The 24406-nt window shown below is 45.8% G+C and overlaps 2 protein-coding genes across 2 annotated transcripts; one reads left to right on the forward strand and one right to left on the reverse strand.

Moving 5' to 3' along the window:
• Positions 1-330: 330 nt before the first annotated feature.
• On the forward strand, positions 331-12021 carry rbfox1l (RNA binding fox-1 homolog 1, like). The gene is made up of 12 exons (XM_076040884.1): positions 331-681; positions 4656-4892; positions 8146-8328; positions 8432-8485; positions 8563-8655; positions 8759-8828; positions 8914-8973; positions 9641-9785; positions 9881-9920; positions 10007-10074; positions 10786-10867; positions 10965-12021. The coding sequence occupies exons 1-12, from the start codon at positions 595-597 to the stop codon at positions 11007-11009; spliced, it is 1164 nt and encodes a 387-aa protein (XP_075896999.1). The 5' UTR covers positions 331-594; the 3' UTR covers positions 11010-12021.
• A 1011-nt stretch (positions 12022-13032) lies between these two features.
• leng8 (leukocyte receptor cluster (LRC) member 8) lies at positions 13033-24113 on the reverse strand. The gene is made up of 15 exons (XM_076040844.1): positions 23740-24113; positions 22802-22934; positions 22425-22556; positions 22208-22285; positions 21361-21781; positions 20897-21062; positions 20610-20780; positions 19879-20121; positions 19188-19349; positions 18207-18495; positions 17934-18035; positions 17375-17443; positions 17168-17297; positions 16865-17072; positions 13033-16762 (listed from the first exon to the last, which is right to left on the reverse strand). Exons 1-15 carry the CDS (start codon positions 23778-23780, stop codon positions 16600-16602), a joined length of 2508 nt encoding a protein of 835 aa, XP_075896959.1. The 5' UTR covers positions 23781-24113; the 3' UTR covers positions 13033-16599.
• Positions 24114-24406: the final 293 nt, after the last annotated feature.

Consider the following 24406-nt stretch of genomic DNA (forward strand, 5'->3'; position numbering starts at 1 on the left):
CGTCAGATTTTGCTCGAGCACTATCATTATGGAGCAAATGTAACACAAGATATTAAATATTTGTAACGGAGGGTTCAGAGTTTTCTGTTAAACTAAACATCTTAAGGCCAATCACATGAAGTTTGTGACAAGCAGTGAGAAATCCTCGTTTACAAAGTGCGTAAGAGTGAAGGTGGTAAGGTGGTAAACCGAGAGAGAAGGACATGGGCGACTATTTATATAACTCTGAAATGGGACCCCGAGCATGTGTTTCCATCTGTCAGGCAGCATGATCAACTGATGGTCTCGCAGTAGCCCACTTGCTTTCTCTTACGCTGCACTGTATCCTTCTTTTCCGGTCTTCGATTGTTTTAGTGGACCACTGTATTTTTCTCCGGCTCGTCCGCAAGGTTAAAACAGAGTCTGAACCTTCTCCTCCCACACTCCTCTGGATCTTCTATTTCTTCCAACCAGACTGGATATTTTTTTTCTTTCTTTTGTTTTTTTTTTTCACCCCTGCTCCTCTGAGTGGTTACAGGCCTTTGCGTTCCCCCAGTCATCCTCTTCCTCCCATCTTCCACTCTTCCCTGTGTCCTCGTGTGTGGTTTTTGGGCTATGCTCTCCTCACCCACAGTGATTCTCCAGCCATATGGACTCCCTGTCTATCCACAGACAACCGCATGCTATCCAAGTATAGTTCAGGTAAAAATTTAAATCTACTTCTTAACCAACTAAATCCCACGACCCTTTTCGTTGAATTGATTGAAGATGAATGTTTGTCCCCTTGATCCTGCTTATTCATAGTGAAAATTAAATCCATAACCAAGGAGCTACACGTCATCAGTTAAAAGTGTTAATCATATGGATCAAAATTCAATAAACAACTTAAAATAAATTAAAAAAAAAATCTTTATAATATCTGATTCTTTTCGCCCAAAATCCCTATTCAGAAATGTTGCTATCATGGAAGCTTTGAAAAATTCTAATTTCATTGAATAATCCACATGTTTAGTCAAAACCATGCGGCTTCATTATTTTGCGATGAAAAACAATCCGATTCCAGAGTACTCTCAATGTGTAAACGATTAACTAATATCAGCGTTGCCAGCAGGCTAACATTTGCCACAGTTGTAATATATTCCACTAACCAGATAATTCCAAACCCAAATCAAATTCTCACTGATTTACTGCTTGAGGAACTGCAGCTGGACCAAGAACAGCCAATACATGTATATAAAAAAAGAGTCTCTCAATTTCATCGTAGAATGCAACGCAGGGGGTTATCTTTGGGCTAGTGACCGGTGTGTGTGTGTGTGTGTGTGTGTGTGTGTGTGCGTGTGCGTGTGTGTGTGTGTGTGTGTGTGTGTGTGCGTGTGCGTGTACATGTGTCACCGACAGACCATTACTGCAGCAGCAGTGTATCTGCTGTTCTCCACCTTGTCTCTGTGCTTCGCGCCACCTGTATTTTTAGCGCCGGTCTCTTGAGCAGATAATCACAGGAGGAGATTCTGTCACCCATCTCGTCGTCTGCGCGCGACGGCACTCAAAATAGGTGTGAAGCTCGCCTGCCGTGCGCTTACACGATCTGTTTGGCGTTGAGATTTTGCGTAGACGCATTTGCTTTGTCTTAATGTGTCTGCACAAAAAAAAGTTCAACTTTGGCTACGCAATTTGCTCACGGGGACATTTTAGTATCGGAAAAAAACATGCTATTTCCTGCAGACTGAGAACTTCTTAAATAGTTGTGTGCAAAGAGGAGCTGCGGCGTCTGTTCCCAGAGTGTTGGTCTGAGCACTCCTCACTTGGCCGCCGCTAAAAGGCCACATCTGCAGTTGGCGTGGCGTTTGTGTAAAGCCGGTGGCAGCTGTCCCAGGACGCACCTGGCGCCGAGCCATTGACCTCCGACCGCAAAGTGACAGCTGAGGAGGGAGACGAGAGAAGTAGAGAACAAATGGAAATCTAGGAGGAGAAGGAGAAGAAGAAAAAAAGAGCGCGTGTGAGGAGAATAGAGAGTGTGTGCGGCCGCAGCGGGATCAGGCAGACTGACTGTCTGGGAGCTCAGCGAGGCCGAGGCTGGCGCTGATATCTCACATCCTGTTTTATCTCCACTCATCTGTCACTCACGCCGCGCTTGTTTTCAAGTGACAGAACGCAGAAACCAGCTGGTCCAGGGAGGATCGTTGCTTTAGGATAATTAATCTAAAGCGGCTAAGATTAAGTGGACTGAAAGTTGGGATGGAAACATCCCTAGATTTTAACCAACCTTCAGAATTTTCACCTTAAAGTTTAAAAAAAAGAAAAAAAAAATTTCTGTGACTAAAAGTGAAAGTGACGTTTAGATTTTAAAAAGACAAAAAAACGCACATAACAAAGCGGTTGTTATGTGCAAATTAAAAAGCCGACCACAGGACCTGTTTCAAATTAGCCAGTGAAACAGTGCCAGCACCATCGGGAACCAATAAATAACACCGCTGCATTCTGAAAATCTTACTGGGTTCCAACAAGTTCCTTGGTTTCGCCAGTGGTGCACAGGTGTTAAAACACACTTCTGTCTTCAGACCAACACTGTGATTTTGCTGAATGACGGGTGTAAAAAGATTTACAGCCATGTTCAACATTGTGTTTTGATTTTGGCACAGTGTGACATCCACATTAAACACTGGAGGAGTCTGCCTGTCCCGCTGTTAATGTCCGTCCTTCTGGCTTCTCCTTTATTGACCCGTGTCAGTCTGACCCCCCCAGTGCTGTTCATTCTTTAACTCTTTGCTAATCGCATTTGATGAGACGATTCTCAGATTTTCAGTCTGTCCAAGGGTCATAAATGCTGCGGCCAACGTTTCTCTATTTTTCTCCCGCCTTGAGTGAATGCAATATTGTCACGAGCTATATATAACTCTTCTTTTGAGTAAAGTCAGACCTCCATAGGCACAAATTTGCTTCAGTTGGGTCTAATTCCAACCATGTGTGGGGGAATTAAAAAAATAAAAAATCTCTGTGTTATATTGAGGCTGCAAATAATATTGGGATTAACTGGATCACAAATTCAATCGCTGCGTGTTTCTCTTTCCCCTGCTTTTTTATTTCCCTCTCACACCTGAATGCCAAACGGCAATATCTGAAGCACCACACAAAAAACCTCCTTGAACCCCTGCGCAAATAAAATTGGTTCACTATCCTGGAAAAAAAACAAAAAAACCCAAGTGTGAATTAGTTTGGGGTATGTTGCGCATTCAAATAGCGGTTTTGCACGACTGCAATCAACCCCAGTGGGCTCCGTGAGAGGCGGCGGTATTCTTGGACTCGACCTTTAGCCCGATACACTTACATTCACGCTGGCATTTATATTCACAAATACCTCATCTTGAGAGACAAGTCCGATCTTACGCCGAGGAGCGAATCTGGGCTCAGTCGGGGGGTGTGATTGGAGAAAGGTGACTGACAGTTACAGACGATCACAGCTGGTGCAACAGCCCGGACCCGCCACCCCCCAACAGCCCCCCTGTACCTACCTCTCCCCACCCCCCACAAGCCCTCCACCAACCATCATTGTGATTGGTGGCCGAGCAGAACTTATGGTGCGGTAGGCGGGTGGTCAGCTGGCATTAAAACATGCTGCAGTTGTTGCTAAATGCCTCAGAGATCGAGGAATGCGGTGAAGGGGTAAGACGATGCTTTCGGCTCCAAACTTCATGACTGAGTGAAAAAGGAATTTGCTGTTTATCTCTGCCGCTGTGTTGTTTAGATCTGTCTCTGTGCTCGGGACATGGTGTTAACTCATGAGCTCTGCGTTCATTCTGATATGAATCCGTTCTTCATTTCAGTGTTCTTTGTGTGTGATGATGGTTTTCTGTTTCCGGTTAATGTAAGCGGGCTGCAAAAGTGGTTTTAATCACTGAGCAAAAAAATTCTGTGATTTCAATCGAGAGCAAAGGTTGATTTTTTTTATTGTCTCATTCTGGATTGTATTTTTTTTTTTTTTTGGTAAAGATGGAGGGATTCTTGCAAAATGGTCTCTTGGTCGACTAAATGTTCAGTGAACTAATGGCTGCGGTTAAAAACTAGTTGAACGACAATAAAATGGCAAATTTACTTTCTAATTTTCAAAAGTGAAATTGTGGGTCAACATTGTGAAACAAAGCATGGAAAGGATGTAAGAATTTTATTTTCAATTCTTGACTTTTCATTTTCCAAGTCCAGTTTAGCTTAAAAATAGTGAGTCGGACTTTGAGCTCATCTCAGCCTATAATTAGACTTCATTTCTACATTAGAATAGCAGAACATTACAGACACGTGCAGTTTGCAGTAAACAACTGATAGAAGCGATCAGGAGGTAGAAAAACAAGGAATGCTGTGTGTTAATGCACTGAGATTATCTTTGATCCTCCTTTAATTTGCTCCTTTGATGGACAAATTAAGTTTTGGGTTTTTTTTTTGCATTTTCTCACACAATCACACCAACATGTGGGTCGTGTGTGGTTTTCATTACGAGGCCTTTACGCACTTCCTGCCGCAAAGACTTGTGTTTGTCGCTGAACGCCTCGCTGCTCTGGAGCCAGACGAGCTGAAACGGTGACATCACGGAGGGCATTCTGTTTACATCTCCGACTCTTTTGCCGCCTGGTTGTCATGGCTGCCCCCCACCAACCCCCAACTTACTTTCGCTTCCCTTTCCTCAGGGGGGGCCCACACAGGAGGGCGGCCCCGGCAGCAGTGACCCCACCCTGCCGCAGGTCTACGCCGCTCCCCCCACCTACCCGCCGCAAGGTCAAGGCCCCCCAGCGTCCATGGGCCGGCTGCCGCCCCTCGACTTCGGCTCCACGCACGCCGCCTCCGACTACCCTGAACATCCCCAGCTGCGGGTCTACCAGGGCCCCCAGCTGGAGGGGGCTGAGGCCCTGACCTCCAGCAGCACGGTAAGAGCGGCGTAACGAGAGGTGCGCGCCAGAATAAAACCCGATCTGTGGTCAGGTTAGCGGGAGAAGACGCCCCCGCCGTGACAAGGAGCCATCTGAGAAACACGGCCAGATAGAGTTTCCTGCTATATTTAGAGGCCCACCTCCAATGTTGTGTCCATGTAGGGGAATGCAGCTCATATTTACAACAAAGTAGGGCGGGCGGGGGGGGGGTGACGAGGCACGGGACAGGGATTTGTTGTTGAAAATAAATACTTGGGTTTCCCTGCCATTGGTGTCTTATTTAATCGATGATAAAAAAAAATTTTTAAAAATGAATTCTCAAACAAGCGGCAAACTCTTTGCCTGAAATGCGTTTTAATGCGTTTTGATGCAAAGGATTTCAAGGATTTCAGATTCTTCTGTTGCTTTAAAATCACAATGACCTCTTTAAGTGGAAAAAAAAGAGCAAAAATGTCTTTGTGACCACAGGGGGCGAGCGCTCTAATGCAAATTGCAGATGATTCTTTGTTTAGAGGAAAAAATAAATCCCTGGAACAATGTTTATTTGTAGTTGTGTCTCGCGGCAGTTGTACCTTTCGTAAATAAGTGAGTGCCACTCAAAAATGTGAACAGTCCAAACATGAGACCGACGAAATAATTGCCATTTTGACTCACAGATGTTTAGTGTTGTCCTCGTCCAATAAAAACAAACGCTCTTCCTCAGGAAAACATTATGTGACCGCTCAAACTAATCAGTCGACATTAACAGCACAAGTGGTGGCAATTACGACAAGAGTTGCCACATAGCTGCTCAAGCGAGGTCGCAGGGACACGTGGCCAGCTGGCGTGGCGAAGCCTCCTCCTATCTGAAACACATTGTGCTTGTTTTCTTCGTCCGAGTCGTTAAAAGTCTGAATCACTTTGTTTGTTCTTAGCTGTGGTTGTAAGAGCAACTGGGCGACTGGGTAAACACGCCGACCCGGACCCTTTTGCATGCTAACGTGTTAACAGCGGTTTTCCAACGACGCTGCTAAAGTATGGAAGCGTACTGCATTCACTTGGGGGGAAGAAAAGCTCTGTTTTTCAGGGTAATTTTTTTCAGATTTTTCCTAGTGATATTTTTCTAATGTTTTTTTTTTTTCAGAATAATTATCTTTGCTCTTTTTTGGGACTAATCTTTTTCCCCGAGTTTAGAGAGCAAACTGAAACAATCGCATCCATTCCTTTATTGAGAGCTGGATTTAACGGAAGCACCTGGCCAGCTTGTTTAATCAAGTTTTACTTTGACCTGGGTTTAAGACACTGCGAGATAGTCCTGTCTTCAAGTCAGATAGACGGTATTACCAGTGGTTTGTCGACTTTGCGAAGGCACCTGAGGCCCTTGTGGTTGTTCAGAAGGAAAACTCATTCAGATCTCCTCGACACAGTAGCATGAGTCACCACCATAGATCCACCGGGAGTCTTTTGCAGGTTGACGGTTTTCTCGCGGGGATTTCGAAGTATCACGATAATTCAGAAAAAAAAAAACTTTTTTCCCAAGTGAATGCAATACACTTCCGTACTAAAGACCCTTTTTTAAAAGAAAAAAAAGAAAGAAAATATCGTTTTAGTTCTTTTCATTCTTAATCTTTTGAAACAATGAACTTATTTGGATGCTGAGATTTTCAATCCTTTTTTTTTTTTTATATTCGCACTCACAAATGGTGTTTTGTGGCCCCCGTCTCGTAGATTTTATCACTAGAGCCCCCCCCCCCCATCACACTGGGGCCCGTGCTGGTTTGGGGGAGAGTGTTGAGACGTCGCCACGGAGGGAGGGGGTGAGAGGGGGGGAGGATGATGACCGGATGATGACCTCTCTATACCCCCCCCTCTGAAATATCGCTCAGGTCCAGAAACACATTTCTGCATCGTGACGAGACAGCACCAACCTAAACCCCTCCCCTCCCAACCCCACCCCACCTCCCCACCCCCCCACTGTCTCTTCTGTGTGTGTGTGTGTGTGTGTGCGTGCGTGCGTGCGTGGGTGCGTGCGCGTGCTGCGAGCCACAGCCAGAGTGGTGCGTCTGTCTCTCCCTCCTCCTCCTCCTCCTCCATCCTCCATCCCCCCCCCCGTTACAACCTAATAATAATTACGCCTCTTTAAATGACCTTTAACCCCTGGCAGAAAAGCAGCACCGTGACCCCAGACTGACCCCTCCCTCCCCCTCCCTCCCCCTCAGTGGAACGTACAGCTATGACAATCACCTTCTCTTGAAGCTCCCGCTGCCTTGTTACCTCTGGTTTCGCTCCGAGGCCTCCTCCACTTCCTGCCTCTTGGTACTAGAACGCTAATACAACCTTCACGTCTGCACAATAGTTGTTGTTGTTGTTGTTTTTCCCACCGGCAGCAATCCGCCCCCTCGCTTCTGCAACGGTTCCTCTCTGCTTCCTCTGTTGCTGCCCTCACCGCAGATCCCTTTTCACTCTCCTCCGCTCTGTGTTCACGCATCACTTTGCCGCCAAAACTCGTGTAACATTTTCTCCTCTTTTTTTTTTCCACACGCGCACAGATGGCACACGCACACACCAGCATCATGGTGCATTGTGGGACGGTGTTGTGTTTGGTTGTTTTTTTTTGGCACATCAAGCCTTGATCATTACTTTCTTTTTTTTAGTTTTCTGCATGGGGCAAAGACAGTTGGCAAATTATTCCCATAATTTGACGGAAGTATTTGCAGAGAGACAGTAACTGGTTGGATCAGGAAAATTGAGCGCCTGAGGGGAGCTCACTCCTTCACTCCCTCACTCCTACCAGCTGTCAGGCATGAATAGAGGGAAGCCTCACTAAAACGGAGCCCCCCCCCCCACTGCCCTCCCCACCCACGACTGCCTGAGAGGGATCACTGGTTGTTGTTGTTGTTGTTGTTGTTGGATGCTCTTTGGTTTGAATCACTTCTTGAAAATGACTTGTGCTTAATGTCATGTGATGCTTTGGCACAACCAGAACCCTCTAAACCAACTGAACTGACGTGGTTTGTGGTTTTGGTTATTTATTTATTTATTTATTTATTTATTCATTTATTTTTTTACCCTGGTTTTCTTCTTCTCTTCTATTCTGACGCTCTCTTCCTGATTTTTCCCCCCCTCCACATTCACACTCTTTCATTCTCCCATCTTTTGTTTCCCATCTTTTTGTTGTTGTTCCACCTTCCTCCGTCCCCGTTCTTCCCTCCCCACCCCTCCACTTGCTCCCTACTCTCTTCTCCCATGTCACCCGCTTCCCCGCCCCCAGGAGGATGCTCTGGCACCCGTGACCTCTGACCCTCAGTCCCTGAGCGTGTCCGCAGCATCGGGAGGAGGGACAGGAAGTGGGAGCGACGAGGAGGGAGGGGCGAACAAGGCCCAGCCCAAGCGCCTCCACGTCTCCAACATCCCCTTCCGCTTCAGAGACCCGGACCTGAGGCAGATGTTCGGGGTACCAAACCTTCGACATCTACAACGTGTCTTACATTTTTGAGTTGTTGTGAATTTTAATACTGACTTTTTTTTTTTTCCTCTCTATTTTTTTTTTTTTTTAGCAATTTGGCAAGATCCTCGATGTAGAAATCATCTTCAACGAAAGAGGCTCAAAGGTGACTATCGTGGCAGGTATTTAACGAGGCTTCAGAACAGACTTGTAAACAGACTTCACGGCCGTGTGCACGCGCAGGGCTTCGGCTTCGTGACTTTCGAGAGTTCGGCGGAGGCGGACCGGGCGAGAGAGAAGCTGAACGGCACGATTGTGGAGGGCAGAAAGATCGAGGTAGTGGAGAATGTCAGAGAATGTACGGTGCATTGCAAGGGTGTTTTGCCCGCAATCCTGATCCGTCATCAGTGCGTATTTTCACGCCGCTCTGCCTCCCCAGGTCAACAACGCCACCGCTCGGGTCGTGACCAAGAAGCCACAGACGCCTCTTGTCAACGGCGACATTTCAAGTAAGAACTTCCTGTTTCTCCCTCTGGTTTCTATCCAACTTTTCCTTTCCGACAACCAGCTGACCCTGATTTTTCTAATCCGAAGCGTCCGGATGGAAGCTCAACCCTATGATGGGAGCCATGTACGCACCAGAACTCTACACCGGTAACTTCTTCTCTCTCTGCCACACTGCTGCTCCCATTCATCATTCTAGTCATTTTTTTTTTTTACCTTTTGGTTCTTACTAAATTGTTGAAGCTTGTTGGCTTAACTTTTTAAGGGCGTAAAGTAAGTGTACTGTGCATTGACAATAGCCAAGATAGTATTTACCAGTTGTGTCTCTCACCTCATAGCCTTCACAGCACAGGAATGTGAAAATATTAAAATACACTCAAACACAAGCATTATTATTGTTAAAGACAAACGGAAATATAATAGGTATTTTTACAATACGTGAAATTAAAATGGGTTCTTGTCAGTGAACCATCAGCCCATGTGACTTGGAGCACTAATGGAATTTGTATTCACAAAGATTAGATCAGGTAAACACATCAGCATCATGTTACTGCACAACCTAAAGCGAAGCTGGCATGAAATATCATAAAATAGAATGCAATACAATAAATACAATAAAATGAATACGACCAAAGCAAAGGCATTACATTACATGATACTTTGATTTTGCATATCAATAGATAATATTTAAAAATCAGCAACAGCATAAACAAAATAACTAAAAAATCTTTCCACGTAACTCACCATGGTGTTTAACTAACCACCGAGTTGCATTTATTAATGTAAAGCATGTGTCCCCCCCCCTTCTTTCTCTCAGTGGCCACGTTCCCGTATCCGATGGCCACTCCTACCCTGGCCTACCGAGGGTCTGCTATCAGGGGGCGGGGCCGGGCGGTCTACAACACCATCCGCTCCACCGCCGCCACGCCCACCGCCGCCGCCACTGTGCCCGCCTACCCCGGGTACGAGGCCCAACCTCTGGTTCCAGCAGCTGTTGTCCAAGCACTGCTCAGTCACCGCTAAACCTCTTGGGTTTTTTGTACCTTTCTTTCCACAGGGTGGTGTATCAGGACGGACTGTATGGGGCTGACGTCTATGTAAGGAAGACACCGCGCACAGTTTCTCTTCCTCGGACCTGACTGGCTGTTACAATGTGGATGTTTTCGTTTGTTTGTTTGCTCAGGGTGCCTATCCTGCAGCTTATCGAGTGGCCCAATCTGCATCCGCTGCCACGGCAACCTACAGTGATGGGTAGGCGCACAAGACAACACGTGCAATATTGAGAGGGAAAGAAAATGTTCTATTATTTTTGAAAAATGGTTGTGAAAGTGACCTAAAATTTCCTTGTTGGAACTGTTGTAAGGGTCTCAAATGAACCATTTTCTTGTGGGCTTAGTTATCAAAAAACAAAACTCAACATATTTAGCACTCTGTTTACAGCCTCCTGCCTTTAGATCAGATCAGATCAGATCAGATCAGATCAGATCAGATCAGATTAGATTAGATTACATTAGATTAGATCAGATTAGATTAGATCAGATCAGATTTAATTTGATAGAACTTTATTGATCCATTCAGACAGTACCCTCAGGGAAATTAAAAACTTCCTTGAGCAGGAAGTTGAGGCTTCCTGCTAAAACTGATGCTTTGTTGGTCCTCAGAGGCTGTAGGGCGGGTGCCCTGGGTGACATCACTAAGGGCTTCTTTTTTTCACGACTGTCTGTTCTAGTATACATTAGACTAGTTGGGGGGGGGGGAGAGGCCGATTATTGCTACGATTTTTGCATGATAGGGCACTGTCAAATAGTTTTTTGTTCGAAGCCCACAGGAAGTCTCTTTATGTTAATTGTATTATGCAGGCCTTAACATCACACACTAATATGTCCTGGTCGAGCATAAGATTCAACATGTTTCCCGGCATTCCTTGACCGTGCTCTTGATGTTTCCTCTCCACCTGGGTAGTTATGGCCGTGTGTACGCCACGGCTGCCGACCCCTACCACCACGCGGTGGGACCAACGACCACGTACGGGATGGGCACAGTGGTGAGTTGACAACGGCGCACGCAGCTGTGCCTCGAGGTCACCCGTGGTGTCGCCCCCTCCCCCCCCCAGTCACCCTGACAACACCTTCTGCCAACAGGCCGGTCTGTACCGGGGAGGATACAACCGCTTCACTCCGTACTGAGGCGCCGCTCGGCCATGAGAGGAGGAGCAACCGGACGGCTGGCTGAGTGACCAATCAGCCGTCCAGCTGATCCCGTGACGCTGCGGGACTCGGAGCCTCAGCCGCTGGAGAAACGTCTCTCGGTGTCACGCCCCCTATTGGAGAGGCTGGACAGACGGGCGCTGTAAATACTGCTGGACTCCCTCTGAGTCCGTTGTCCTAAAGTTATAGCTGGATGACGATGTTGTGGAATATGAGTATACTTAATTTAAAGACGGTGGCAGGATTATGGATAGGTGGAGGGAAAAAAATGTGTTTTTGTCTTTTTCTGAGTGGCATCTCACGGGTCAAGCTGTGCAAAAAAATCCCATTTTGTACAATAATGATTACTTATTTTTGATGATATTTACTTGGGAGTTTTGTGTGCGTATGTGTGCGACTGTGTGTGAGCGCACGCAAGGGTGAGTGTCTGTGCGTGTGTGTGTATGCGCGCGCGTGTGGTTATTGTGAAGTTCTTCAGTTGACTGAGAGACAGCTGCGACGCTGGTGTTCTGCTTACAAACACTGTTGGCGTGGATGTGGCTTTGGGTTCCTCTGTGTTTGGCCTTTTCTAACAATCTACCTCTTCTACACTGTAGCTGTCTGGAAGTGTTGTTCATTTCTCTCTGTCCACGCGGGATTAGCTGACAGTATCTGCGGCTGCGGAGTGCTGGTTTACATTCACACACTTCAGAACACACGTAGAGATGAGGAGCAGCAGCGGGAGGGCGGGCGAGGACTCCAGGCCTCGCTCCCTCCCATGTAAACAAGATGATGCATAAAAGAGGTCAAATATTTCAGTAACAAAAAAAAAAAGAAAACACCTCTGTGGTTTTGTTCAACTTCAAACTGTCTGTCCCCCCCCCCTCCTCTGGCGTCTCTCTTTTTCCTTCTGTTGCTCTGTATTCTTGACTCACATTGATAGTTTCCTCTTTGACTCTTTTCTGTGGTTTGATTTTTACCTTTAAATAAAAAAAAAACCCTGTTTTCTCTCTGTCCTTCTCCACTGTCCTTTATTGATTCACAACAATTTCCAAACTTTTTATTTCCTTACTCAGACTTTGGTTGAGTTTGTCTGTCGTAAAGTTCATAAGGGCAGAGCTGATACTCAAACTCCTGATCAGACAACTCAGCCCGGAGTCGCCTGATTCTTATTATTCTTCTTCATCTTATCTCAAACTTTGTCTTTACTTTCGTTTCTCTGCTTTTTAGCTGCATTGTGACTCACTGGCGAGCTCCGTCTAGTTTCTATTTATCCTCTCTCCGCTGTACTTTCCTATTTTATCACACACTTTACTGGCAGCGGTTTAACCCCCCACTTCTCTATTGCTGCCACTCAGCCACATGTTGGCTAAACTTTGAAACACTTCTGCTCTCCGTGCTTTATTTCTGCAGCATCACGTTAATCTTTTTTGTCAAACTTTAACCATTGAATCTTTGTTCCTTTCTACTTCCTTTGTTTCTTAACATCTCGCTTGCTAGAATAGCCCTTTTCTCTCGCTGTCGGAATAGAAAATAAATAGTACTTTTTCATAGTTTATTAGTAGTATACCTTGTATATATGCTTTCGACCTTAGAACTAGTTTTCCAGACGCTTTGCTTTTTCCATTAACAGGATGAGCTGTAACCGAAGACTTCTCGCTTCTTTCCAAGCTGCATGTGCTTTTGTCTTTTTCCTTCCAGCTGTGTGCATTTTCCTTTTCTCTGTGTAGTTTTTTCTATCCTCTTTCCATCCTACCTGGGATTCTTCATGACGTCTTAAACAATAGACATAACTTTGTAAAAACACTGAAGGTCAATCAAGCTTTTCTAATCAAGACCCGCCAGTTGCTCAGGTTAAATGTGCATTTTTGTGTCACAGAAAACTCTCAGTTGATATGAATGTTTCACAATAAAATGTCCAACAAACCAATTTTGACTTGCACAAGTTCTTCAGGTTTGGCCCCCCCATCGCCATTAGCAAATACCATCGACGTGCAAAATGAAACAAGGCAATGACATTGAATGACTTTTAAGCTTCATTTTTATTAGACTTGTTTTTCAAAATATGCACACAATTATTTACAAAACGGCAGTTCATAATGTCAGATATAGGTAGAGGAATGAGGAAAGGGAGGAGGTATTGCAGATACACCTTCAGCTTGGGTTGTTAGTGAGCTGCAACATAAAGAATGAAAGCACGGCAGGGGCAGAACCAATACTTACTAGTGAGAGTGACTGCACACAGCAAATGGTCACAAACGCGACAGGAGGGGGAAGAAAGTGATGGTGGAGGGACAACAAATACTGGCAAGAGGCTTCTGAAGGAGGGGGGGGGGGGGGACAGCATGCAGGAGGACAAAAGTAAGAAAACTAAATGAACATGAGTGAATGGCAGGAGTGGGACGCGGCTGGGGAAAGGAATGTTGTTGTGTTTTTTTTTTATATATATCCAAAGGTGTCAAATACCAGGGAGGAGTCACAAGATGACAAACGGACGAATGGAACCAAAACGGAACTTAAAAGTAAAAAATGTGACTCGGGCATCAAAATAGACGAGAATGTGTTTGGTTAGTTGTACTGGAGAAATTCCTTGACAGTGGAGGAAAAATAAGCACAATATACAAAAATAGACTTCTGGAGGGGTGGGGGTTGGGTTTGGGGGGAGAGGGGGCAAGTTTAATGCTGAAAACCTGAGACATTTCATCACACACACACACTCAAACACAAATCCAAATCAAGGCATTGGAACCATCAAAGCGCATCACATGAAGAGGCCAGACTAGGTTTAAATGGGAGCACACACCAGCACCGGTCCAATAAGAAACTTTAGGGGGGAGGGGGGGGAAATGGGTTAAGATTGAATACTTAAAAAGAAAAACAAAGAAAAAAAAAATACTAAATGTTGGTGACGTTCAAAACGGGTTCTGTAGGTCCAGACACATTTTATAGGGGGGATAAGACTAATATTTGAGGGGGAGAGGGGGGGGAAATTCGGATACTAATTAAAGAACTAAGCAGGCAAATAAAATAATAAAATCTATGAAAAGTAAACGGCAGTGAGAAATAAAGACGTGCGTGTCACTTTAGGAATATAAGCAGGTGTCTGGACACACAGAAAAACAACAGTACAGCGACTTTAGCGTCAACATTTGCCAGAATTGAAACAGGTGCGTCTTGTCTGCAAATGACGGGAGCCCTAACGTCGAGCGACAAATCTTGTTTAGCAGCGGCTCATCGTTTTCCCCAACGACTGCGTGAGGCTCCCATGTACTTTACGGCTCGTGTGGCTTTGACTTCAGTGGCTCTGACCGTGAGACTTTGAAGCGCCCACCATTTGCCCTCTTTCGCTCTCCGTCTCCGGCCCGGAGTCTTGGAGGAGCGTCGCCCCGCGTGCTCCTGCAATGCAGCAGAGCTGAGAGCTGAAGGATGGGTGGGTGGGTGGTACTGGTGGTGTGTCAGAGAGAGGTTCAGAGGGTGAGGGGAGGAGGGGGTGAGGGGAGGGGACAGCCGAGAGAACGGGGGTGGGATCGGGTGGATGAATGGGGAAGAAAAAAAAAACATGTTGAGATCGTTGCTGTGACACATTTTTGTAAAAAAGAAAAAAAAAGAAAAGAAAAAAGAAAAGGAAAACGAAAGGAAATAAATCAATTGCTGTTACGATAAATCAACTGTTGAACAATAATTTTGAAGCCACATTCAAATTATTTTACATCTCGTCATTGGGAAAGTGTTCAAATGGCCAGTTATGAGCATTTTAACAACCTAATTTGTCTTCAGGTCTACAGATACACACATCCTGATGCTACATTCACTGCTCAAGAGGCTTGGGGAGCTGGGTGTCTGCACTTAAAATATTCACAAGAGGAAAGGGGAATTGGGGCGGAGGGGGGAGAAAGAAGGGAATCACACTTACCCGTGTGTGAAAAAAAAAATATAAACTCCACTAAGTTACAAGAAGAAAAATATTTACAAAATTGTCCCTCAGGTTGAGATGAGCGATGCCAACCCTGGACGAGTGAGCTTTCTAGGCAGCTAAGTAATACTGGTATGAGACACCCGCTGAGGACCGTCAGCCACAGTCACCACCATCTAAGAGCCCATTTCATTTCAGCCAGGGACGCGTTTCAGGTCTTTAGCCAAGCTGTCCAATTATCAGATCAATTGATTGCGTAAAAAAAGAAAGAAAAGAAATTGCCAGTGTCTGGTCAAGTTTCAAAGTCTTTTTGATTTGGACTTAACTAGAGCCCTGATACTGAAACAGCGGCGAGACCCCTCTGCAGTACTACTACCACTTCAGATAATCTACCCTGAGACGATGATAGAGGCCAATTCTGCTGTCCGACCAACACCCAGGAGGCAACATCTTGGCTGGAGGCATCATCATCATCATCCTCCTCCTCCTCCTCCACCACCAGGAGAGCTTCTCTCTTACCGACTGGGCTGACAGCAGAGCATACAAACCACTGGTTTCTCCTTCTGGCCGGAAGAGGCTGATCTCCGCCGATGCTCCGCCACTAATGAATTGATTTCGGCTGCTGCGAGCGCCGTTGACCCACTTCTTCCAGGCAGCGGCTCCAACGCGCTGAGGTTTCGCTGGATGACCGGCCGGCCGGCCGGCTGGCTGGCTCCGCGATATCGGGTGGAGGCTGGAACCGCGATCACATCTACCTCAAACACTGGAGCTTCGGGAAAGCGACTGCGGGGATGATCTTGACGAGGGATGTCTGCCTATAAAGTCTCTGCTCTGCCAATTAGACACTTTCTTTTCCAATGCTGGTCAATTCATCAGGCTGACCGCGGGGAATAATCCTACTGGAACGACACTGAAGTCCACCGCTTCTGACACGGAGCGGGATTCGAGAGGTCGGCCGTTGATACCTCATGGATACCATGAAGAACCAGGGAGCAGCAGGAGCAGCAGCAGCAGGACATACAAACCACCACTTCTTTCTTGGTTCTTTGGGCGTTGCCGTGCCGGTACAAGTCTCTGAGAGGACGAGCGGCGAGCCAGAATGTGCGCAGGCTCGACTTTCAGCAGGACACTGATCACCTGAGTAGCGGCGCTGGGTAATTCCTTTTTTTTTGGTTGAGGCCTTGAAACGTTACGGTCTTGAGCTGCTGGACTTGAGGGAGGGAAAAAAACATGACAACACCGTTAGCTTTGTCATCTGCTGGTGGTTAACAAAGGAACCATGCGAGTTGAGTGCTTGGAAATGGCTTTCCCTACGTCTCTAAAACGCTCTAATCACCGACTCTGATCTGACTGATGACTTTCCTGGCGATCGAAATGTGTCTTGAGGTTTTTGGGTGAGTGTCTGGCGGAAAATGAAATACTGGGGTTCATTTGTGTGTGTGTGTGTGTGTGTGTGTGTATGTGTGCGGTGAGTGTCAAAGTGTGTAACTGGTCTTCTGAGTGAGCGGAAACTACTGCAGTCTTCTGAAGCGGCTCGCTGGCTAAATGTGCCCTCAACTGCCACTGTCGTCGACTAATCTGAAGCGTCTGAGGCTCAGTATCATCGCCATCATCATCATCTAAGTAACACTCCCATTATGGTCCCTCTGGTCTCTCCCTTTCTCACGCTGCTGGCCCTCAGGAGGCGGCCAGAACGGCTGAGCTAGTTTTGCAGTCTATCTTTTGGGGGTCGGAGGGTACGAAGGTGACACCTAGACCGCTCAGAAAGGTCATACAGGAGTCTAAACAAGGAAAGCCTAAAGCGGACTGGACATACTGCACCGACAGGTCGGGCCTGAACCTGCAGACGGGGAGGAAAACAGAGAAGCTGCCGTTAGCGCGATGGTCCGAAGCAGCCGGCTGGCTCATAAAAATGGGACCCCTGTGTGGGGGTGGAGCTTACGTTTTGACCATGGCCTGCAGCGCAATCTTTCGTTCCCTTTCTACAAACTTGTCGATGAGGTACGAAGCCATGCGCGGTGCTTTGCGGTACAGCTTAAAGAAACGGTGATAGTTGCCAAGAGCCCAGGCAGCTCGGAGAGCGAGTGCGTGGGCCACGCAGGCGTCTGCCTGCAGGGCGGGCGTCAGGTACACCAACTCAGTGGTCAGATCTGGAGAAGGAAGGAGCGAGTGTAAACTAACGGAAGCGCTTTTGAAAAATGCGTTTTGTGTGATGGTGACTAGGGAGAAACCAACGTGGACTCGCCTCCTGAGTTCTTAGTGAAGATGTAATACATCAGCCTGTAGGCGGTGAACTCTCCGATGTTCTCCGAGGGGTTGTCCTTGTACAGGGCCTTCAGCTGCGTCTGGCACTGGTTGAACTCTTCGTGGTCTCCCTGAAAAACAGCAAGGACTTGTAAGCAACGCCAACCACCGAAGCCAAACCAACGCTTCTGCCGAGAGACTGACTCACTTTTTCTAGGGCAATGCGTGCGTGACACTCGTACACTTCCACGGTGAACTCGGTGCGAACTCCCTGGACCTTGATGTTAAAAGAGGAAACATTTGATCAGCACCAAGAGGATGGAACAGAAAGTGAACAGACAAGACAAGTAAAAGCTCAAAGGACAATGGGAAAAAAAGCAAACACACAGAGGTTATCTGTGGAACTATGTTACATGTAAGTCTGTGCGATTAATCGGATTTATTGGTAAAGACGATGTTATAAAAAAAAAAGGAAAATCTTAAAATCAATTTTCCTCTCGCATGCTTCTGGGCTGTGCACCTCCTCAAGGAGGATCTAAAGTATCTTTCAGTTGCTCTTTGTTTGCTATTTCTCTTAGTTGAAACAATTTATTCCATTGTCTTTTGTAGAAAAATCTAAATCGAGTTTTCAGAGAGAGAGAAAAAAAAAAGGGAATTTTTGTCCAAAATCGCCCAGCCCTTGTTACGTGTAATCTAAAAAAAGGCTTCAGCTATTGAGGAAAAATGCAAACCAGCAAAAAAAAAGCGCCACCTCCTTGGTTACTTACCGTCAGGTCCTGTCGTATGGACTTCATTTGTTCACAAGCGTAGACATAATCCTGGTGGGTTTTCCAGTGGGCCTTCACAGCCAGCAAGGATTTCCTCAGCACCTTGAAAAATCAATCACACGCAGAGAGACAGACGAGGTTTTACCAAGGCTGGCTTCCTCATCAATGTGACTCAACTCAAGAGAACAAACTGACTCATTGCTGGTGCCTTCAGCGATTCGCAGACTGCAAACCCTGAGGCAGAACTTCAGGAAAATGAAACGCACGACGTACCGACACTGGGCGCACAGTGGAGGGATCTGGGGCGCAGGTGAGCCTCAGGTAGTGCTTGGTGATGTCCTGGCACGTTCCAACAATGGGGCAATCCTCCCAGCTGAGGCCCTCCTGCGTCCCGTTGGGCAGGTCCAGGGCATTGATGGAGAGAACCAGGGGCTCGGAGCGAAGCTGTTTCTGGAAGCGTGCCGCTCGGTTCTGCTTCTTGGCTTCTCTGTTGGGATCGTGGAAGTCCATCCCGGCAGAGCCGCCTTTCCTCTTCTTTCCCACGGCCGCGTCATCCATGCCCCTGTTTAAAAAAATTAAAAAAACCTTGTTATTCGCATACCAGAACAAAACATCTTTTATCCTCGTCCATGCCCTCTTCTTAGAAGAGAGCCCAACGCTGAAGATTAATACGATAGTCAGCATTTTTCTTCTATAACTCAGATATTTTAGAAGTTATCCTCGATGTTAGATGTTAGTTATTTCTACAATTCCGACAAACTACAACTGCGATTTACTGGTGCTTCCATTGAATGGTGCGAAGCAAATAAGCCGTGACTCTCGAAAAATCTCGTCCCGCGAGATTTACGTTTGCTTTTGTTTGTTCACTGTCAAGAATGGTTGTTATATTTTTCTCTTTGATTACTTGTAAAAGATATTCTGTCTCCGCCTCAGTCCAAATATAACACAGCATTTTCACTTGAAGTGAACTGGTCACGTGACCCCCGTACGTCACGTCCGGCGATGCGTAAACGTGAAAACAGTGTTTCCAGGACACTTTTGCGATGTACCTCTATATCGATACAGCTGAAATCCCACCTCATGAGAGCGCCAAAGCCTTTTAGCCACAGTTGAGAAGTTTTTCAAAGTTCAGGTGTTTCCATTACCAGTTTTTTATTGTAATATTTAGGTTTTGCACAATTCTAGGGGTAATGGAAATGCAGCTAATGAATCCTATTCAGTTACTAAGATTAAAGTGACCCAACGTTGACTTACCGTTTCCCCCTGTTGCCTTTCCCTCTTCCTCGTCCTCTCTCGTTCCCTCCTCGCCCTCTGTCCCGGTCATTACCGCGACCTCGACCGCCTCTCTGATTCCGCCGTGACAACTGAGGCCGGAGGTCACTCGATATGCTGCTATCCGACAGGGAGCCAGAATCACTGCGCAAAAAAGGCAAACGGTTTAGAAGAGAATAGAACATTGTCGTGGAAATTGTCAGAGACGTTTACTCAAAAGGGAATAAATGAGAGTTTTTATTACAGCTGGGAGCACAAAGACAGAGTTGCTGAAAATGCTCACCGGACACTGGTGAGCAAGACATTTAAATACACAGTAGCAAAATGGGGAAGTGGTTACATCTTAGTAGGAGGCGGTACTTGCAAGCTTGAGCGGCAAGTTTGAGCAGACAGATAAGAATAACTAAAGAAACGAGAACTAACAGGTCAGTCTGAACTTAGGGTTCAGACTGTCCTTTCGGGGTGTGAAACAACAACTCCTCATTTGGAATATGTAGATCTCTGTCGTCTAGACTCGTTGCAGACGGTTCCTGTCAACTTCACACAGTCATAGTTATTTTAGCAATCTTCACAACAATCTATGCAAGCATTAATTTTACCACTACAACATGCGTGTGTAAAAATGCGCAAGCAAACTCCAGGTGTGAACGCCAAGCGAGGGCGGCATCTTCACCTGCGTTTGTGCCTTTGGCTGCTGCGGTCTCGGTGGCGACTGTGGGAGGGGGAGGGGGAGCGCGAGGACGACCGGGAGGAGCTGGACGACGGACTTCTTTGAGAAAACACGTTGCGGTAGTTTCCTAGTCTGTGTCCGCCTCTGCCTCTCGACGCTGCAGCTGCGCCTCCGCCGCGGCCAACAGAACCATCTGGTGTCCTCAGAGGTGGAACAGCTTCCCAGCGAGACTGTTTGACCTTCAAACTAAGATTTGAAACCCAAATTATTGTTTGCACAAACATCAGATGCAGCAAACACCTTTGAGTAGGGATGTTAACAATTAATCGCTTATCGATTAATTGTCGATTAAGAATTTAATTGATTAAATTAAATTAGTCACAATTAATTTAACATTTTTTATGCAGGTCGTTAATAGTGGCAGGAAAGAGCAATTCACCTGTAGATACTGCAAAATGTAAGTCAACTTAAAGTCAGGATAAATGTTTAGCGTGTTTTTTTTTTACTGTTCTCTAATGTATAAATGGGTCACATTGGACCCTAGGTTCTCAGGAAAAAAATCGCCACTCATCAATTCATTGTTAATCAGTCGATGAGGTCAATCAACTAACAATTAATAAATAAGATAATAATAAAATAAGATTTTATGACATCAAACTGAATTGGCTGCAGATTTTAAGAGACATTAAGCTTAAATGCGCCAGACCGGTATTCTATTCTATTTTTACACTCACTCAGGCAAGGGCTCGCGAGTCCAGTCGATGGTGTAAGCCGAACCATCCTTTAACCGATCCTGCAGAACTTCCTTCAGCACTTTCTCCGTGCGGTCTTTGTCCTCCTCGCTCTCGCACGCAGTAAAACAACGCTGAACATATTCCTTCATTGCCTGAGGCCAGTCCTGGGGTCTGGACAAACCCATTCCACTTAAACATTTAATTGCATAATCAGGGAAATTATTGTCGTGACAAACACACGCGCAAAAAAAACCCCAACAACCTGACAGAAGTAGTCACGTTCTCACCTGGTCTGAGCACCACCAGGTGCAGCAGTGGCCGGGGAGGAAGGTGGTGGGTTCTGTCCTGAGGGCTGCTCACTAGGTGTGAAGGCTTGGTTGGCGAGTGGACCACACTGAACCTGATATGGCCTCTTTGGAATATTGAACTTCATCACAGCAGATCCAGGTGACTCTGTTGAGTAACAGATTAAAAAAAAAATGAGAAGGGGCATACAAAATGACCTTTTGTGCAATTAGAACAAACTTCTGGCCTTTATAGCAGAGTAACGCTGTAGGATCTACTGCAATCAACACCTTTACTGCAACTTAAATTACTATGAAAATGAAGTTTTAAGTGCTATATTAGTTACAAAATTAGCCTAGTACAAATTAGCGCGACCTGCATGCAAGTGAGCATTTACAGTTCATACAACTATGCATACAAATTTGAGTGTCAGTTACATCTGTAATTTCACAACGTGCCATCTTACGTTTCATGCGGTGCCACAGCTGTTGTCCCTGTTTCTGTTTTTTGTTTTTGTTGGCTTCTCCTCTGCCAAGCCCTGCATACGGGTTTGGCTGCTGCTGCTGCTGCTGCTGCTGCTGCTGCGAGGTATTCTGATAGGCGCTCTGAGCCTGGAAGCTCTGTCCATAGGTGGGCCTTCCCTGGGCGTGACTGTAAACCGGCATCTGACTTGGGTCGCTTGGCGGATATGGCATGGAGTTGCTGGCACTGTAGGCGTTTTGAGAGAGGGGCGGGGGGTACTGGGAGTTGGGTATGGGTGGTGGAGGGGGAGGGGGTTTCTCTGTGGTGGTTGGGCTCTGCGGAGGTTGGGGGGCGGAGGGAGGAGGGGGCTGTGGTTGAGGTGGATAGCCGGGGGACTGGTCTTCCATACCAGGCACTGGTGGGGGCTGTGAAAGATAACAAGGGGCGGGGCAAGGAAAAGAGATTTTATACTTGATTTGTTTTTTGGTTTTTTTAATAAACTAACAGGAAATAATAAGTTTGTGGTTCAGAAACGCTCAACACAGATTACATTCCATCAGTTTGCACATGTATTCCAACAATGAGTTCGAGGAACCTCAACTAATCACCTGTAAAACTCATCAATCAGTATGAGCTTCCTAGAGTTTGTTCCTGTCAAGTCAAGTATAAGCAATAACTTAAGTCTATCCAGGCCAAGTCTCTCAATCAAGGACCTCAGCCGTAAACATCTTATGCAAACGGGGATCAACTAAAAATCGCCGACATTGACAGAGAAAACTTTGCTAATTTCGATACTTTAACAGTTAATTCTTTGCTCGAGCATAGAAATCTATACATTTTTTGTTACATACCTGCCCATTAGAGGTTGGGGTTGAAGAGTAAGGTCCTGTTGGAACACTGTACTGATTTTGTGGATAAGATGCTCCATACTAATAAAAGAAAAGAAATAGCGGAATTAAATCACTGAATATTGAACTTTGTTTGTGTCTAACCGAGTAGCGTGTAAGGAAAAAAACACTATTGTCTTTACTTTGCAATATCCAAATCTATCGCATTTTCAATACTTACAGGACCCATAGGATAGTAGTAGTTGTAGGGGTATGCATATCCAGGATATTGCTGCTGAGTTTGCTGGTACCATGGATAGTACTGCTGCTGTAGAGCAGCCGAGTCAGTGGCTGCTGTCTGAAACATACTGGCCTAAAGTAACAAACAAAAACAATGTTTTAGCCTTAAATAGCTGCCAGAGAAGTTAACTGAATAGTATGCAACTAGCTGTGGTAGACCATGACCACTGCCACTAGCGTTTAGTAGCAAATGGCATTTGGATGTTTATCTTTTAAAAAGTCCATGTCCTTAATTGGATTTTCCAGATTTGATTACTTCAGAGAGACTTTAGACACCACGACTAAATAAAGAAGATATATAAAAAGAAAAGGGCGCACCTCTGGTGTGGGCCGGTTAGCCTGTGAGTTCTTTGCAGTGTTCTGGGTCTTGTTAATCGACGCTAAAGCTTGCCTTGCCTTCTCCCACTCTGGATTCTCATGAGCCTGGCCATCTCCACTGGCACTGTAAGACCTGTCATCAACACCAAGACAAGGGTCACTGTGACGTTCTTCAAATAAGGTTAAGAACAGCTGATATCCAAATGATTGCATTACTCCTGCCCCCACTGCAGCTCCTCTTAAAAGGCTTAATCAAAGTGTTCCAAGTCAAACAAATCCATCTTACACTTAATCATAGAACACAAAGGGGTAATGTGGTTTAAAGCTAGGAAGTCCGACTATGCCTTTGATCAAGGATTAAAGGCAGAGGAAGTCGCAGCTAAAAATAAATAAATAAATAAAAAAACAACGAACCCAGCAAAAAGGTAAACCAGCAACAAAGCAAAACTTGGGATATCAGCTGGCAATACGTCTTACTAACGAAACACGGGGCACGTTAATTGATTACCATTATCATCTAACAGGAGGCCCCACATCCAGAATATAACAAAGAATGGAAATGAGGAACGTAAATATTCAAAGCCATGTTCCACTGGCGAGATTCTCGGTTCCTCTCTTTTCAGCCAACATTTATTGTCACATTGAAAAGGCTGTCCGCAGACTTTTTTTTTTTTTTTTTGAACTCGTCGTATGTTGTGCCAGTATCCATGACAGTACATTATATGAAATTATCAAAAGTAATTTTAGGTGTCAGTTTCGAAAGTGTTTTTCAAGCCGTCGGCCTGTGGCCGTGAGCTACTGTCTGTCAACGCCCCGATGTGTTAGAACTTTCAGCCTTATAAGTAACACTCACAGAGAATGTTTGAATCGAACGAATTAAATTCACATCTTTCGTAGTGAAAGATTACTTTTCCTAAACGGAAAAGAGAGCGACCTACCAGTTAGTTGCTGGCGTTGCTTGTGTCGCATTGGCCGCCATTTCGCCTCCGACAGCTAGCGACAGGCGGCTAGCACTCGGCTGCTTTCTAGGCTAGCTGTGCTAGCGAGTAAAAGGACGGTTCTACGACCGTCTGTAACGTTAGCTTCCCGGCTACAAGAGACAGCAAACAAGATGAAATCCACAGTATTACCAAAGTTAATTTTACAACGCGAGAACCGATAACTACAAACGAGACGTGTCTGTCGAATTTAACAACATTTTTAGAGTTTAAAGACAAACAGCATGCACAAAAAAATCACGAACAACAATGGGACATCGACTTGCTTCTTCGCAGCCAAACAACTTCGCTAACCGAGATACAAAATGGCAGATAAGCGTAACTAGCCAGGTCAAGTGACGTAATCTTAGAAGGGTGTTTAGCCCCGAGTATGGTTTGTCAGGCAAGCCTCGTCCCGCTCTCAACGAGCCATGTGTTGAGTTTCAGCTGCTAAATAAGTTCTAAAGTTCACCAGAGGCATTTTTCTACCATGCCAGTCATGTTGTCTGAGAGATACTGGCACGGACTGAAAGGTAGTGCACGAGAGCAACAATGCCCGTTGTCATTTTCTGCGTTTGTTAAGAAGAAATACCAAGAAAAAGGCGAATAAAAACATCCAGTACTACGA

The sequence above is a fragment of the Nelusetta ayraudi genome, unplaced genomic scaffold, assembly GCF_046127955.1.
Source record: "Nelusetta ayraudi isolate G7.1 ecotype Tasmania unplaced genomic scaffold, CSIRO-AGI_Nayr_v1 ptg000063l, whole genome shotgun sequence".
Taxonomy (NCBI): domain Eukaryota; kingdom Metazoa; phylum Chordata; class Actinopteri; order Tetraodontiformes; family Monacanthidae; genus Nelusetta; species Nelusetta ayraudi.